Below are 17,698 nucleotides of genomic sequence, written 5' to 3' on the forward strand. Positions count from 1 at the left end.
TTTTTTTTCCCTCCTCAAATTACTTGTTCTTGAAGACTTTTATGCTCATGCAATGGTGTAAAAATTTCATTTTTAACTTTTTTTTAAATTTACATATTTAATATTACCAAATTTTATTTCTTACCATAAATATTATCGCCGCCGTCAGTTCAAACCCAAATAACTGATTCATAATTTATCTCGTCAAAATGAACTCAACTTGACCTAAATTATCAAATAAACACACCCATCAACCCAATTTTTCACGAGCGTTGGTGGGTCTTGGGTTTCATACAAGATCGAATTTTTAAATTTTAATCTAGATTATTTTAACCCATTTGACTTGGGAAAAAAAATAAAAATAAAATAAAAATAAAAATAAATAAACTTTGATTTATGGAAAGTCCTTAATTTCTAGAGAGAGAAAAGAAAAAAAACAAAAAATATTTTTTTTTCTACCTTCTACCTCGATTATTTTCATTTCATTCAATTCAATCCATTTTCTCTCTCCTCTTTCTCTCTCCTCATAACCGACTGATCATCTCTCTCTTAATTACTTCTTTTTTTTCTCTCTTTTTCTCAAAGGGATCATACAAATATGTGAGAAATCGAAATTGAAATCAAAGAATACACCAAAAAAAAAAAAAAAAAAAAATTGGTTGAGAGGTGAAGCTTGGTGCCGCCATTAATGGAGTAATTAGTGAAGAAATCTTCAAAGGATTGTTCATCATCATCATCAACAAGAAGAAGAAGAAGAAGAAGAAGAAGAAGAAGAAGAAGAAGAAGAAGAAGAAGAGCTTGGGTTTAATGGCTTCTTCCAATATTAAGAACCAGGAAGAAGAACAAACTCCTTCATTATTCAGCTTCCAAAACAACAATTTTGCTGATCAATTACCCTTCTCCATGAATCTCCCTTCCATTTCATCAAATTTCATGTAATTTTTCATCAAAGTTTACTTTTTTGATCTTTTTCTGAATTGGGTTTCTCTTATTTTCTTGTTTTTGTTTGGATTTTTAGAACCAAAGATGGAGGAGGTGATGATTTGGGAGAATTGGATCAAGCCCTTTTTCTGTATCTGGATGGACAAGAACCCTCTTCAGCCACTACTACTCATCACCAATCACGTATTTTCCTTCCTTTTTTTTGTTGAATTTTATGGAAATTTTGAATTTTTTTGAAGATTCTTTCACACTTACAACATGGGTTCTTACTGATTTTTTGATTTGATCTTGTTTTGTTGTACTTCTTTGACTGTTTCTGTTTCTGGGTTTTGAGTGATTCCCTTCCTTTCATGCATACAATAATTTCATCAAATTTCATCAAATTTCATCATGAATTAAGGGTATGGGCCCAAAGATTCATTACATGCATTCAAATCCATCTAACAAACAAACCCTTTTAAAATTTTTGCAATTTTTCGCAATATATTTTTGTTTAACATAGAATCAGAGTCGTCAGAGATTTTGTGTAGTGAATTAGTTTTCTTTGCAGAGAGCTCGAGCATGAGACCGCCAATGTTGAACATCTTCCCGTCGCAGCCGATGCATGTCGACCCGTTGCCGATAAAAGTAAATTAAAATAAAATTAGAAAAAAAAAAAAAAAAACCCATCTTCTCCAACTTATTATTATTTGGGTTTGAATTTGATGATGAATTTGGATTTGGTGTAGGGAAGCACAGCAATGATTAACCATGGTGATTCAAAGATCAAACCATCAGAGCCGTCCAAAGAGTTGGCCAACCAAAGCAGCAATGGAGCCACCGTATCCGGACCAACCCTAACCCAAACCACGACAACCGAACCTCATCCCAAACCTCCAAAAGTAACCATTTTTCTTTTTAAATATTACACAACATGTCCTTTTTTTTTTTTTTTTTTTTCAATTATTAAATTAAACCCTTTTGTCACAGCGTGAAGCCAACAAGAAAGGGCTGACCTCAAGCTCAGACCAAGAAGCCCCCAAAACTCCAGACCCCAAGGTCTCAAAATCCCACCTTTTTCCTTAAAAAACATGTTTTTTTGGGTGTTTTTTTTAACCTTAATAACACTCATTTTGGTCATTTTCAGACCCTTAGAAGACTGGCTCAGAATCGAGAGGCTGCTAGAAAAAGCAGGCTGAGAAAAAAGGTTCCTTGTTTTGTTCTTTTTTTTAGCCTAAATTCTTGTCTTTTTTTTTTTTTTTTGCCTAATTTTTGGTGTTTTTTTTAATGAATTTTCAGGCGTATGTTCAGCAGCTAGAATTGAGTAGGATTAAGCTCACGCAGCTGGAACAAGAGCTACAAAGAGCAAGAACTCAGGTATATAATATAAATATTCTTCTCTAAAGATCCTTTCTTTATTTCATGTTGTTGTTTTTCTTTAATTAGGGTATGTTTCTCGGCGGTGGCGGTGGCGGCGCCGCCGTTTTAGGACCTGACCAAGGACTTCCCGTCGGCCTCCATAACCTCACCACTGGTAACGTTTCATATCTCTCTGTTAGAAATCATGACTCTCTGTAATAGTATGATATTGTTTAATAGTGATAGTGTTCATTATGATCATTCTCTTAATTATGTGTAGAAGCGGCGGTGTTCGACATCGAATACGGGCGGTGGCAAGAGGAGCACCACCGCTTGATGTGCGAGCTTCGAGCAGCGGTGCAAGAACATCTACGGGAAAACGAATTGCGGTTGTTCGTCGATAGTTGTCTGGCTCATTACGACGAGGTTCTAAACTTGAAGATGATGGTTGCTAGGTCCGACGTCTTCCACCTTGTCTCCGGCATGTGGAAGACGCCGGCGGAGAGATGCTTCATGTGGATCGGCGACTTTAGGCCCTCCGAGCTTATTAAGGTACCTTCATCATTATCTCATTCTTCTTTTACTTTCAAGTCTCCTTATTTTCTGCAACTTTTTCATGTAACCAAAATTAATTACACAACGAACGTTTACATGCACTTTAATGCAACCCGACAAACCTTTTTTCAACGGAATTTTCGATTTTACAAAAATTTAATCTAACCCAAATGAAAATAAACTTAACCTAATCCAACCCAACCCAAGTTTTGATTATCTGGGTTAGTTAAGTTATCGAGTCATATGAACACTCCTAGATCAAAGTTACAATAGTTGTATTATATTTATAAGAACGGTTCATTGGACTACCAGTTGCACTATTCTAATCATATCGAATAAGTCCTCCTTCACGGGACAGATTATTTAGATATTGTTAGAACACGACCCTGAGAAAACAAGACACAAATTTAACGTTGTCAAAAGGGTAAAATCATAGTACGAGATGCAACAACTTAAGATGTTTGGTTGCTAACAAAATATCCATATTAAATGACGAAAGTGTATTGAAATTTTCCACAATATGTAAGGATTAGGTATAACATTCTAGAAAGGCAATTCCTCTTTGCTACAATTTCAAATGGGAAATAATGTTTTTTTTCTCTCTCTAAACCTAATTTTATTTTATTTTTATTAATTCTTTTATTTTATTTTATTTTATATTTTCAGAAAAAATATCATTTCAAACTTTGTCTTATAAATTATAGCTTTCCTAAAATAATAAAAATAGTATTATGATGGATATACAAATAATAGTTGCATTCAATATTAGACCTAGTTGTATATATATATATATATCTAATCTTTTTAAATTATTTTCTAATATTGTATTTTAATTAAGTTATATATTTAAAAATAATAACCCTTCTTATAATTCTGACCTTAGCTTAGGAGTGTTCTGCATTACTCAACCAACCCAGATAATCCAAACCCAAATCATAAAAGTCAAGTTGGGTTAGGTTAGTTCGAGTTTATGTGAGATTAAACTTTTTGAAGATTGAAAATTCGGTTCGGTTTGTGGGTTGATATTTTGTTGGTCGGGTCAACTCAATCCAACCGTGACATACTTTTAAACCAAATCGGATTTTTGATTTTTGAAGTTGGGTTGTGAACTTTATTTGTGTTGTTCGTGTCACCAACTCAAAATTTTCAAATAAAATGTTACGATTGAAAACACGAGACGTAAGCTAATACGGGTTATACTTGTGGCACGTAGATCATAATGGGTCAAGTAGAGCCATTAACAGAGCATCAACTAATGAACATTTGTGGACTGCAACAATCAACACAAGAGAGTGAGGAAGCATTGTCTCAAGGGCTTGAAGCCCTAAACCAGTCCTTATCAGACACCATCACCTCTGATTCATTGAGTACTCCTCCCAATATGGCTAACTATATGGGGCAGATGACCTTAGCCATCAACAAGCTCTCCTCTGTTGAAGCCTTTGTAAGACAGGTACCCCTCTTTCTCTCTCTTCCCCCTCTTTCTCTCTCTTAATAATGCCCATCAAACTTATAGTATGTTATCATTTCTTTTACAAACTATAGGACAAAAGCTACCAATGATTTGTTCAAAATAATATAACCATCGTAAAAGAATATCGATAATAATTAACGGGTTTTTTTACCCGACAACGTTAACTTTTACGAGCGGAAGATTTGAGTATTCGGAGCTGGACAGACCTACCCCATCTCCAACTCGAAACCGACCTTTTCTTGTCCCATTATTATATGCCCATGTGGTTGGTTGGTTGGTTCTAAAGAATCTACAAATATGTCTTCCTCTTGCATAAGTCATCGTCTATTTTCATTTTGTTCTTTACCTACCCTTCGAAACCCGACCTCACCCTTGAAAGTTCAATGATATTTCGTGTTACGTGTTACGTATACATATGTATTTAATTTGCTGAATTTGTGTTTGTTAATGGGTATTATAGGCGGACAATTTAAGGCACCAAACGCTTCACCGGTTGCATCAAATGTTGACGACTCGTCAAGCCGCAAGGTGTTTGCTAGCCATTGCAGAGTATTTCCATCGACTTCGAGCTCTTAGTTCCTTGTGGTTGGCTCGTCCAAGGCAAAATTAAACTAAATTACGACCCTTTTTAAGTCCCAAAACTCTCGTCTTTTAACTTCTTCCCCTTGTCATACTTCCTTTTAACTCTCGATCTCTAAGATAACTATAGAACAATATAGATATATAGACAAATATACCCTCCTTCTCTCTCGTTCACTCCATCGATATAACTAAAGAAATATAAAAGAAAAAAATAGATAATAGACAAATAATATATGTCGGTACGATCTTATCATGCAACATCTGTAATATGATAAACTCTATGTTCTCTTAATTGATCATATATATGTATTTTCAACCGCAACAAGTACAAGATTCGAACTTTGGTTCTCTTAGTTGAGGACGTTGGATAATCATATCTAAAATAATCTCTTATAGGTTCGTTAATTTTTTATTAGAACAATACATATTAATTATCGTTGAATTACGGGATTCGGATGATTTGTAATCAAATATTTTATTAAAAAAGTGTGATGATGATCTTCCATGGCTTAAAAAAAAATGAAAATAGGACCACAATTCAAAATTTTTAATTATGTAGCCATGCAAACCAAGACAAATAATAATAAATATTATTATTATTATTATTTATTCCCTTTGTACCACTTTTTTTTTTTTTTAATTGTATTTAGGGTTTTCCTTGATTTTGACCCTATACCAACCTTCAAAAATATTTATATTTTTTTAAAATTACAATATTGCCCTTGTCATAACTGTTTGAAGTCGGGTTGTGTTTTTTTGTCTATAAAACTCAAGTTCATAGTTAGTAGATATTGTCTGTTTTGGCTTGTTACGTGTCGTCATCAACCTCACATTTTAAAATGCGTCTATTAGCAATAGATTTCCACACCCCGTCGTTCACTTTTCCAACTCACGTGAGATCTCACCGTCCACCTTCCTTGGCAGCCATCTGGCTCTAATGCCATTTGTAACAATCCAACTCCACTGCTAACAGATATTGTCCATTTTAACCTGTTACATATCGTTGTCAGCCTCACGATTTTAAAACGCATCTACTTGAGAAAGGTTTCCACACCCTTATAAGCTTTATTCTCAACCAACGTGGGATCTCAGAATCCACCCCTTGGGGACCAACATCCTCGCTTGCACTCCGCTTAGTGTCTTGCACTGATACCATTTATAACAATCCAATCCCACCGCCAGCAAATATTGACCATTTCTACCAGTTACGTATCGTTGTCAGTCTCACGGTTTTAAAATGCGTTTATTAGGAAGAGGTTTTCACACCTTTATAAGCTTCGTTCCCCTCTCCAACCGACGTGTAATCTCACATTTCTACTTCAAATATAGTTTTAAAATGTTAATGAAAAATCGAGAATAACGTTATAATTTAAAAAATATATATTAAGTATTCATTATAATATGGGCCATTGGTGCATGGGATCACGATCATATGCTATAAAATGGATCAAAATAGGGTAAGTTTAACAGAGTAGATTGCTCCCTACCTATCACCACAATGAACACCATGGCCACCATCTTTCATAACATCACCTTTCCCTCTCAATTTTGGTGCTTTTGGTTCATCACTGCCCTCCTCCTTCATTTCTTCCTCAAAAAACTTCTCCCAAACCCTAAATCCTCGATCCCCGGCGGTTACGCGCTGCCCCCGAGCCCACCGGCCCTCCCTCTCATCGGCCATCTCCACCTTCTCACCCCAGTTCTAGTCACCTCCTTCCAAACCCTAGCTCGTCGTTATGGCTCCCTCATCGAGCTTCGACTCGGCGCATCCAAATGCGTCGTCGTCTCTACCGCTACAGTTGCCAAAGAGGTCCTCAAAACTCACGAGCACAATTTCCTCTCCCGACCGGAGTTCGGTGCCTCTGAGCACTTCATCTACCGAGGGTCGAGATTCGTCATGGCTCCCTACGGTCCCTATTGGCGATTCATGAAGAAACTTACCATGACACGGCTTCTCTCGCCGCCACAGCTCGCTATCGCCGCCGCAATCCGAAGGGACGAGGTGGGTAAACTAGTGGAGAGAGTTGAAGCAAATTCAAGAGAAAAGAAACCATCGGATTTGAGATTGGAATTTACCACTTTGACAAATAATATCATATCAAGAATGCTTTTGAGCACAAGATGTTGTGATGGAATTGATGAAGCTCAAGAAGTTCAAGATTTGATGTGGAAGATCAATAGGCTTGCTGGGAAATTGAGTTTGGGAGACATTTTGGGACCTTTCAAAGTGCTTGATTTCTCTGGAAATGGCAAGAAATTTGTTAGAACCATGAAGAGATTTGATGGGTTGGTGGAGAGGATAATGAAGGAGCATGAAGCCGCCATCAATGGCGGCCGTGATCCCGACCGAAAACTAGACGTATTGGACATCTTGCTCGAGTGTCACAACGATCCAAATGCGGAGATGAACATAACGAGAAAAGATATCAAATCCTTCTTGCTCGTGAGTTTATTATTTTAATTTTTGTATGTTTTTTTTAAGAATCACGACTCTCCATAATGATATGATATTGTTTACTTTTAGGATCTTTTCATGGCGGGCACTGACACGACAGCCACGGCGATACTATGGGCGATGGCGGAGCTTTTGAATCGTCCAAAATCAATGGAGGAGTTAAGAAAAGAGATAATTTCGGTGGTCGGAGAGGAGAAGCTAGTTCAAGAATCCGACCTCCCTAACCTCCCGTATCTCCGTGCGGTGGTGAACGAAACACTCCGGCTGCACCCATCGGCGCCGCTGATCATCAGAGAATGTTTAGATGACTGCATCATCAACGGGTCACTAGTCAAGGCGAAAACACGAGTCTTGGTCAACGCTTATGCTGTCATGAGAGACCCAGAATCTTGGTCGGAGCCCGACAGGTTCTTGCCGGAGAGGTTTCTAGAAGGGTCAAATGAGAACATTGGTAGCCACCGTATGGAGATGAAGGGGCAAAATTTCCGGTATATTCCGTTTGGGAGTGGGAAGAGAGGTTGCCCTGGTTCCTCCCTTGCCTTGTTAGTTTTCCCATGTGCAATGGCGGCCATGGTGCAGCGCTTTGATTGGAAGGTTGACGGAGACGGCAACGGCGACACCATCGATTTGACACCCGGCCCGGGTTTCGCTGCCGAGATGGCAACACCGCTCGTTCGTTACGCCGACCCCATTAATAAGAATACTTAAATATAAACTGTGTCAATCTGCATCTTATTCGTGTAAAATATATCTACTAAAATTAGCTGTGTCAATTCGAATATAATTCAATAAAATAATTCTAAAAGAAATTATAATTATTTTTTAATGGTAAAAATTTTCAAAGAATTAATTAATTAATTTCCGTACCATAAATAATCAAAGTAATAATACAAAAATTTATGGAAAAACATCATTAAAATTGGACTTTTGTATAGTTGTTTGTTTGTACGCTCAAATTTCCTTTTAAAAATTGGTGAAATATTTAAATATTGGATAAAATAACATTTTTTTTTTATATTTATTATCATATTTAACTGCTCCATAATTATTAAATGGAAAATTATTTTTTCAATCAATCAAAAAATATATATATATATAACTCAATAATTGTTGGGACCATGATAATAAATATATAATAAAAAGAAAATAATTTTAAATCTAATTTGAAGTTTTATTTTGATCCTCAAACATTATTTAAAAATAATTATATTTAAAAATTAAAGAATTATGAATAAATAAATAAAAAGAAACCCAAAAGCCTCAAAAGAAGTGGACTTAGACTGTGAGGCTAACAATAAAACATGACGGACCAAAATGAACAATATTTACTAGTAGTGAGCTTAGACTGCTACAAATGATATCAAAGTTAAACACTGAATGGTAATGCCACCGAGGACGTTGAAGCCCCAAGTAGGTGGATTATGAGATCTTGCAGTTAAATTAAAAATATAAATATAAAAAAATAAAAAAAGAAAAAGAAGGTAGGCAAAGGTTAGGGGTAAATGAGACAAAAGGTATTAAAACACGTCAAATAACAAATCCACCAATAGACAGTTTGAAAAGATGGGTTCAAATCCAACGGCAAATCCATTGCCCCTTTCCTTATTTGGGACTTTTATTTTAATTATTTATTTAATTCCAACAAAATTAAAAATTAAAAAAAAAAACATTTAATTTATTATTATTCCATACATATTTCTATTACAAATTTCTTCTTTCTTTTCCCATTCAGTCTCTACTCTCTTCTTATTCCTTACAAACCACATATTTATATTGTATAACAACAACCCTACTTCCTCCGTCCCCGTCCCCGTCCCCGTCTCATCGTATTATCTGATTTGATACCGCCTTCTGTGTATTCACGCACACGCAATTCGCTCGGTTATCGCTCAACGTCTACAAACAAAAAAAGAACATGTATAAAAGATGTCTCTTGTAAACCTCGTTTGATTCGGAGCGAATGTAAGTAGCTTGTACCTTGAACTGTCTCTGAAGCTCTTTGATGTAGTTGACTGCTAAGTCCAACATGTCGGCCGTGTTCGTTTGCTGTAATATGATGAAAGTAAATGAGTTTTGAATGTGGGATTTGTATGTTAGGGAGTTTTTATATATGTGTGTATACCTTGTCCATGTTTGGTACAAGATCTTGTAGCTTCCTCATACGCTCGCTGATTCGAGTTCGTCGTACCTATTGATGGATTGTGATTTGATATGAATTAGTAATTTGATAGATTTGTAAGTGATGAATATAATGTGACGGTTCTCTCACCCGTTCGGCGATGCTGCGTGGATGAGTAGCGCAGCCTCGTTTCGCTCTAATTCTACAAGGAACAGCGTCTTGGAGCTGCAACAACTTCTCAATGGAAGGTATGTCGGATGTGTTCTTCGGCAAGCTCAAATGGTGCGATAGTAAATGAACTCGGTTCCCGATCTCGCCGTTCTAATCGACACGAAACAGGCTTTGATATCATATACACAAAAGAGAAAAACACAGCTTATGATCATTTCAGATAATCAATTGATCCATACCTGATGGCTACTAGAAAACAACTTCCTATTACTATCCGGGTCGTGTTTTACGACAGGAAAAGTGTCGGAGAACTGCGACGATTCGTTCCAGGAAGCGAACGGGAACCCGGTCGGAGTAAAGAACTGAGGCTCTCCATTGGTGTTTGTAAGCTTTTCATTCCCAATTACTTGTTCAGAGATGTGAGAAAGCATTCCCAGAGAAGAAGGCAGCAAAGAGGAGAAGCTAAGTTCCCCTCCATCATTGTTATTACTACCACTCAGCCTATTAAAACTTCCCCCACCATAGCCTACATACAATCAGTTCATCAAGAATCTAAACATAAACTTCATTTCAACTCAATAATCCAGAGATGAACATCAAATCATTTCAATAAGAACAATATAAAACTATGAATTCATCCATCAATATATATATATATATATATATATATATCAGATCAGATTAAACATGAAATGGGATGAAATTCACAGGGGAGGTTGACTTATGCCATTAATGGAACTAAAATTTCTCAAAAGTAAAACAGAGAGAGAGAGACAGAGAGATTCACCATTGTGATTGAGTTGAGAGAAAACTCCAGCAGGAGAGCTACTCTGACGAACAAGATTAGAACCCAGAAAACCAAGAGAGCTACTCATTGAAGAAGAAGAAGAGGAAGAAGAAGATGAAGAAGAGGAAGAAGAAGAAGAGGAAGAAGAGGAAGAAGAACAGTTCACGGCGGTGCTCGGGCGGGGATAATGCGGCGGGAGACCAGAACAATAGTTTCCTGCCGCCGGAGATTCGGAGTCATTACGACTCCCAAATCTAGAAACCATCCGCTCCGATTCAGAGCTCTCAAAGGGATTAGAGCGCTTAGAATCAATCCCCTGAGCGTAATCCGCAAGCAGAGAACTGGGAGCAGAGCGAAATCGAAGCAACGCCGAATTGGGTTGCTGAAAACTGTGGTGGGTATTCGAACCCATCAATCAAAAATCAAAACCCCCAAACCCCAAATCCCCGAATCCCCGAATCCCCCTTTTGAAGAACAGCGGCAAAAATGGAAGTTAAAACCAAAACCCTTTTAATCATACCTATAGAAAATCCGAGAAATTCGTCTCTCGCTTTCAAGAACCAACGAAATGGGTCATTTCAACAGCTTAATTTGTAAGCAGAATGAAGATAAGATCTTATAGAAGAAGCTAAGGATAATGAAAACCGACCCACAAAAGAAGCAACTAATCAGAAGCCATAGTAAGTGAAAAAAAACAGAGTATATGAAAAGAGGGATTTCAAAGAAGATAAAAGAAATGGGGCAAAAATCAAAGAAGGAGGAAGAAGAAAGCAAATCAATCTTGTTATGGAACAAGAAAGAGATAGAAAGAGAAAGAGGGCAAATCGGGGTTTTCCCACTCGCGGCCTTAAGGATTTGCTTTTGCTGCTCTTACAGAAGCGCCATTGATATCCATCCTCTTTGCTTTAATTACATTAAAACGAAGACCGAGACAAAGTTTTCTATTTTGGGGCGACATTTCGCCAATACTCACACTGCTCTTAGCTTAGCGGAGCCCATTTTCGGTATTATTAAAATTAATTTTTTTTTTTTTTTTTGCAAAATTAAATTAAATTCTGTTTTGGAAAGTGGTAGGGACGTGGACAAAGATACTCTACTTACGAGAAACTTTATTTTATTTTATTTATTTTTTGTACAAATTTAATTAATTAATTAATTTATTTATTTATTTATTGTAGCTTTCTATTTTCAGCTTATAATATGAATTTAATTCAAAATTTAAAAATTTAAAATAAAAATAATAAATTATAATTTAAATATTATTACACAAGTATTGTGAAAGAAGATGGGCGATGTTGTTTTCATGGACAAGGCATCAGAATATCGGCTGAAATTAAAAATTAAAAATTAAAAATTAAAATATGCGGTGACGTCACCAATGGAACCCGCGCGCACCGGATTCATGCCGCATCTGATTACTTCCTCCTCCCCCCTCGTGAATTTTATTTTTTTATTCATTTCTTTTTCCCAGCCGTCTTTCATAGAAAGCCAAACGCCTTTGCTCAAATGATCCTCCCAACCACTTTTTATGTTTATATTTAAATAATTATTTATTTATTTTATTTATTTATTTTTAATTAGAAACCTCCACACCTCCCAATCAATATCTCCTCCCTCAACTCACAACTTTATCCTTTCCTTCTCCCACAAGTTTTCTTTTCTCGAATTAAAAAAAAAAAAAAAACAATCGAAAATACTAAAAAAATAGTATTTAATTTAATCGATCCAGTAATATATTGAATTAATTTTTATTTTTTTAATTAATTTGACGTTATTCGAAGGTTATATTAATAAAATAATAATTTAACGATATGATAGCGAAAAAAGTGAAAGTGCTTTATAATGAAAAGTCACGTTCAAAGGCCTACAAAATGGAGGAGAAATCTTATTCTTTTTTCTTATCTTTTTTTTTCTTTTTTATTATTATTATTATTTATTTATTTTCAATGATTTTATAAAAGAATAATTTCTTTTAGCACAATAATTATTAAAATTTATTATTATTATTATTATTGATTTGAATATAATCAGATTGTGGAATAGAATCTGATTGCACCCTTCCTTAAAAATGGAACTAAAAGAGAATATTAATTATGCATTTTTTATTTTGGATTCTAAAATAATCCATTTAGAATCAATTTTTTTTATTTATTAATTTATATAATTCTTACACGGGAAGTAAATGACGTATTTCTGGTTGAAGAAATGTGAATTTGGCTCAATAGTCAAGGGTGTAAATGTCATTTAAAACGTCGTTATACCGACACGCAAATGAACGTCAGCTCGATGTCGTAAATGCCGACATTTTATTTATTAATTATTAAAATGAAAACTAACCCATTTTTTAAATTTCGTAATTGATATATTTAAACACCAAATTGGGAAGGGAATTGGGGATTTTTTATTTTTGAATTTGAGAATTGAAGTGGTCCGTGATTAAAAAATTAAATTAAATTAAAAAAAAAAAAGTAAAAACTTTGGGGAGGAGAGAGAAAGGGATGAGAGAGAGAGAGGTTCCCAATAAAGTAAGACTTATTTTTGTGTGGAGGGAAACAGGTACACGTGAGACTTGCATTCACTTCAGTACTTTTTATTTTTTATTTTTTATTTTTTATTTTAACTATTTAATTTTTGTCCTGTGGTCCTCTCTATTTTTTATTTATTATTAATTTAATTAGAAATTTGTTTTTATTTCTTAGGCCCAATTTTCAAACCCATAGTTTGGCCCAAAAGGCCCAAAGGCCCAAATGTTTGTGTTGTGGACAACGTGTTAATGGGTCGATTTCATAATCTTCTTGTTTGTTCTATGAACTTCGAGCAGCGCCTGGATGAAGCTGCGAAGTGAAACCAGAGCAAATTCAACGAGACAATATGGCTATTGCCCTGTTCTAATCTCCAAGGGTATGTGTGTGTTCGTGGCTCAACTTTAATCGGAAACCTATCGTTGTGGGTATTCTTTCCTTAAACCCCATTTCTTGAATCTTATGCCGATTTTGGGTTTTCTTTTGTTGTTTCTTTCTTTTACGTGGTTTGGGCTTTTCTTCAACTTTAAATCTCCTTCCCTTGTTTATCCCCTCTTTGATTTTGATCTTCTTTTCGGCATTTGTGCATCGTTCGCCGTTTGATTTCGTTTTTTTAATTTGTTTTTGTGATTCTTGCTCTTTTTTAAGCTTTGTGTTCAGGTCTGCAGATTCTTGATTTTTTGGCATTTTTCTTTGATTTATGGTAATCAAAGACTCTTATTATCTTCAAACCTTGTTGTTTTTCTTTTTCCCCTTTCGTTCTTCGTTGTTAATGTTCTTGTGGCTGTGTGCGTTTCTAGCCTTTTGTTGGAACTCTGGTTTGCATTTCATAAATTCTTAGATTATGCGAATCCATATTAACGAGAAAATGAATCATTGGGGTTGAACTGTAATTCTTAGTCATTGATATTTGAGATTGATTCTATGCGTTGTGTTGGGTTGAAATTGATGTCGCATTCGATAAGATTGTTTATTATATCTACTTCAGATCATCCCTTCTGACAAAAGTTTGAGTATCTACCTATGAATTAGTGAATTAGGCACTAGGAAAAAAGTTGTGATAAGAATCGATCAATTTTTCGTGCTCGTGCCATGGTTAAGTGGGGGAAGGAGCTCGACTGGATCCCCCACTGACTTGGCTGGTGCGTGCCTGCCCCCATTGGATTCCTATCTAATGAGTTGGGACGTAATCTGGGAGAACAAAAAAATATTGCCTTGATGCCACTTGTTGTCGTTGATTGTTTGGTATCACAACTCTCCACAATATTATGATATTGTCCACTTTGAGCATAAACTCTCATGGTGATCTCGAACAACCTCTTAATTAGCCCTCATACCAATGGAAATGTATTATTTACTTAGCCAATGTGAGATTCCTCTCCCAACAATCCTCAACAATCCTCCCCTTGAACAAAATACATCATAGAGCCTCTCCTGAGGTCTATGGAGACCTCGAACAACCTCCCCTTAATTGAGACTCGACTCCTTTTCTCTGGAGCCCTCGAACAAAGTACACTCTTTGTTCGACACTTGAGTCACTTTTTACTACACCTTCGAGGCTCACAACGTCTCTGTTCGACATTTGAGAATTCTATTGATATGGGTAAATTAAGGGCATGGCTCTGATACCATGTTAGGAATCACGACTCTCCACAATTGTATGATTTTGTCCACTTTGAGCGTAAGCTCTTGTGGCTTTACTTTTGGTTTCTCCAAAAGGCCTCATACCAATAGAGATGTATTTTTTACTTATAAACTCATGAACAACCTCTTAATTAGCTGATGTAGGACTCCTCTCCCAACAATCCTCAACATTGATGGCTGTTGCAGTAATATCGGTGCCATCTAAATGCGTTCAAAATGGCCCACTTTATAGATGATTCCTATACACACTTTTGAATGTAAGGCGTTTCCACTACGTAAGGAAAAACTTGAATTGTTGTCTCGGATTGCTGTTGTAAACCGTTGTTTCATCTAGTGCCATCCTTTTATCCTCTTTAGAACAATGAGTGATATGGAACACATTGTGTCTTAGTTTTTTAGTGAAACAAGTTCTTTGCCTGTTAGAACCAATTAAAACGTTTGTGATTCTGCATTTTGTACCAATGGAATGCTTTCATTTGCTGATTGTTCTTGTTTTATCTTTTGTTTCTGCTAATTCCTCAGGCTACACCACCATGAGTATTGGTTCAATCAGTGTTTGCACGAGGAACGTTATCCCCCTGAACTTCCGTGTTTGCACACAGATGGGCAGCAACATCTGTACAGTGCTTTCCCAAAGAACACCAACTTCATGCTGTTCTTATGGAATTTCGAGACCAAAGTATGGCGATCAATCTGTCACGATCATATCATCTTGGTCACCAAACATTTGCCAAAGAATTCAGGGAGGCTGTCTCAGTTACTGCTTCTCGAGACGGCTAAATGACTTTGAGGCTTTAACGGTTAAGGATTTGATCACCGATGGAGGATCGCGTGGAAGAGGACTTGAAATTTCACTGGCTTGCAAAGGTATGGATGCAAAGATATCAGTCCCCAGTGATGGGATGTGTAGCAAAATCAAGTATAACATGCGATGCCCAGAAAGATGTGCTTCTGCTTCTGCTGGCTTAGTTTTTGGATGGGTGGTTTGTTGTTCCGCTTCTGAACCAGTCCATGCTGAAGCAGCCTGTGACAAAAAGGGTAATGAAGAAAACTATGATTCATCTCATGTCAAATTCTCTCATGGAAAGAAGGTTTACATCGACTATTCCGTCATCGGTGAGCTTCGAAGTCTTCCATTTCCTTGTTTTACATTAAATCGTGTTAGCAAAGTAGCATAGATTAAGAAACCTGTTTGTTCTGGACAGGAATTCCTGGAGATGGACGATGTTTGTTCCGCTCGGTTGCTCATGGAGCTTGCTTACGATCTGGGAAGTCAGCTCCGACTGAGAGTCTTCAGAGAGAATTGGCAGACGAGTTGCGGACTAAAGTACGTTACACACATCCTACTGTAGCTATTAAGATTCATTTTTACTTAAAATCATGGATCACCCATCTTTCAGGTTGCAGATGAGTTTATCAAGAGACGGGAGGAAACAGAATGGTGAATCAATCTCTCTATCTCTCTCGCTCGACTGGAGTTTCATATCAATGGCATTACTTTTGTAGGATAAAACATGAACAGTTGCTTGTGTTGTCAACAGGTTTGTGGAAGGCAATTTCGATACTTATGTGTCGAATATGCGAAAACCGCACGTCTGGGGAGGCGAGCCGGAGTTGTTCATGGCTTCACATGTTCTTCAGTAAGCTCTTGCTCTCACTGTGTGTGTGTGTGTGTGTAGTGCATATATGAGTGAATGGTTCATGATGAAGAGGGTGTGGTTGCTGGTGCAGGGCACCTATCATAGTGTACATGTACGATAAAGATGCTGGTGGGTTGATATCCATTGCTGAATATGGCGATGAATATGGGAAGGATAATCCAATCAGGGTTCTCTACCATGGTTTTGGCCATTACGATGCTTTGCAAATTCCTGCAAATCAAGGACCAGCAGGTAGATCAAAGCTTTAGTGTTCTAATTCAATCAATTACATCTTTTTTTATTCTTTAAAATAAATCCAAAATTTGATCGAACGAGTTCAACTTAGCGTTATAGGATCATTAGGCTTGGGCTAACGCTAAACCTAGTCAATCGCACGAGCCCCGACTATATCTTAGGGCTGCAGATAGACTTGTAGGTCGAGTTTGTCTTGTCTAATGATGAATATTGACGAGTAGTTGACCCTAATCGTGCGAGTGAGAAGCTGAGTTGGAGGGTAAATTGGTAAGTTTACTCGTTAATAGCAAATAAAGTTAAGCCAAGTTAAAGGTATTATGGACATTTGTGAAATATAAAATTTCTGAAAATAAATAATAATAATAATAATAATAATAATAATAATAATCGAGCGTGGGCCCACCCCTAGTTTAGTCTAATCTACGTTTACGTCTTCAGCTATAGGCCCTTCGCAACTGGTCCTCCCAACACTCGGCCCACTTCCCGGCCCACCACGTCACTCCACTTGTCGCCTCCCCCGGGCCCATCAGCCTCTAATTCTTTTTCTTTTTATTGTTTTAATTTTATTCTCATTCATTTTGAAATTAATCTACATCGTTAAAAACATGAATGAAATTGAAATTTAAAATTAATAATTACATGGTTCAAATTGAAACATGATAATTAGTGGAAAATATAAATTGAAATAAATGAATGAAAATAATTTTAGAAGTAGGGATGAAAAATAATAATAATAAGGTCAAAAATGGAGTGGGCCCACAAAGGAGAAGTGGGCCCATAGAGTTGAAATGGACAGTTAAGCCCTTGGGGTGGGGGGGGGGGGGGGTCCTATGCAATTGGGAGAAGTACCTTTAGAATGGGCTGATGGGCCTTAAAACGACAACGTTTCATTATTTATTTATTTTAGAAAAAAAAAAAGACTTTGTATCTGTTTGGCTGCTGCTTCCCTATCCTCACACACACACAACCAAATTCAACACCATATTATTATTATTATTATTTCTTTTTATTCCCAATAAAATTTAATATAAAGTTCTATCATTTAAATTATTTACAGCTGAATTCTAAATAAATTTCATGATTTTTTTTTTATTATAAAGTCAAAAATGTTTTCCATGAGACATAATTGAAAAAGACGTAAGTTTGACACTTAAGATCACATCGTGTAGCCGTTAGAAAACAAACTATAATCTTTAAAATGTAAGTTAAATTTTTGTGATCAGCGATCAATGATA

At 36.3% G+C, this 17,698-nt stretch overlaps 4 protein-coding genes across 10 annotated transcripts; 3 read left to right on the plus strand and 1 right to left on the minus strand.

The window, feature by feature from the left end:
- Window positions 1-511: 511 nt before the first annotated feature.
- LOC111791148 (bZIP transcription factor TGA10) lies at window positions 512-5,269 on the plus strand. The gene is made up of 11 exons (XM_023672380.2): window positions 512-914; window positions 998-1,104; window positions 1,472-1,548; window positions 1,650-1,802; window positions 1,891-1,959; window positions 2,048-2,107; window positions 2,200-2,277; window positions 2,347-2,434; window positions 2,540-2,811; window positions 4,028-4,267; window positions 4,749-5,269. Exons 1-11 carry the CDS (start codon window positions 787-789, stop codon window positions 4,896-4,898), a joined length of 1,422 nt encoding a protein of 473 aa, XP_023528148.2. The 5' UTR covers window positions 512-786; the 3' UTR covers window positions 4,899-5,269.
- Window positions 5,270-6,313: 1,044 nt separating this feature from the next.
- Window positions 6,314-8,107, plus strand: CYP712A1 (cytochrome P450, family 712, subfamily A, polypeptide 1). Its single transcript, XM_023672746.2, has 2 exons — window positions 6,314-7,313; window positions 7,395-8,107. The coding sequence occupies exons 1-2, from the start codon at window positions 6,369-6,371 to the stop codon at window positions 8,031-8,033; spliced, it is 1,584 nt and encodes a 527-aa protein (XP_023528514.2). The 5' UTR covers window positions 6,314-6,368; the 3' UTR covers window positions 8,034-8,107.
- An 867-nt stretch (window positions 8,108-8,974) lies between these two features.
- Window positions 8,975-11,357, minus strand: LOC111789847 (transcription factor bHLH130). Its single transcript, XM_023670554.2, has 6 exons — window positions 10,403-11,357; window positions 9,855-10,141; window positions 9,595-9,765; window positions 9,448-9,513; window positions 9,303-9,371; window positions 8,975-9,221 (listed from the first exon to the last, which is right to left on the minus strand). Exons 1-6 carry the CDS (start codon window positions 10,812-10,814, stop codon window positions 9,147-9,149), a joined length of 1,080 nt encoding a protein of 359 aa, XP_023526322.2. The 5' UTR covers window positions 10,815-11,357; the 3' UTR covers window positions 8,975-9,146.
- Window positions 11,358-13,209: 1,852 nt separating this feature from the next.
- LOC111789680 (OVARIAN TUMOR DOMAIN-containing deubiquitinating enzyme 4) lies at window positions 13,210-17,091 on the plus strand. Of its 7 annotated transcripts, none has more exons than XM_087121966.1 (7): window positions 13,210-13,348; window positions 15,091-15,684; window positions 15,774-15,895; window positions 15,969-16,009; window positions 16,110-16,208; window positions 16,300-16,460; window positions 16,902-17,091. In XM_087121966.1, exons 2-7 carry the CDS (start codon window positions 15,102-15,104, stop codon window positions 17,087-17,089), a joined length of 1,194 nt encoding a protein of 397 aa, XP_086978092.1. In that variant the 5' UTR covers window positions 13,210-13,348; window positions 15,091-15,101; the 3' UTR covers window positions 17,090-17,091. The 7 variants fall into 7 exon arrangements, with proteins under 7 accessions (XP_086978092.1, XP_086978094.1, XP_086978090.1 ...); XM_087121968.1 differs by having other exon boundaries at window positions 13,214-13,352; XM_087121964.1 differs by having other exon boundaries at window positions 13,217-13,303.
- Window positions 17,092-17,698: the final 607 nt, after the last annotated feature.

This window comes from Cucurbita pepo, chromosome 3 (genome assembly GCF_057944985.1).
Source record: "Cucurbita pepo subsp. pepo isolate OVF chromosome 3, ASM5794498v1, whole genome shotgun sequence".
Lineage (NCBI taxonomy): Eukaryota > Viridiplantae > Streptophyta > Magnoliopsida > Cucurbitales > Cucurbitaceae > Cucurbita > Cucurbita pepo.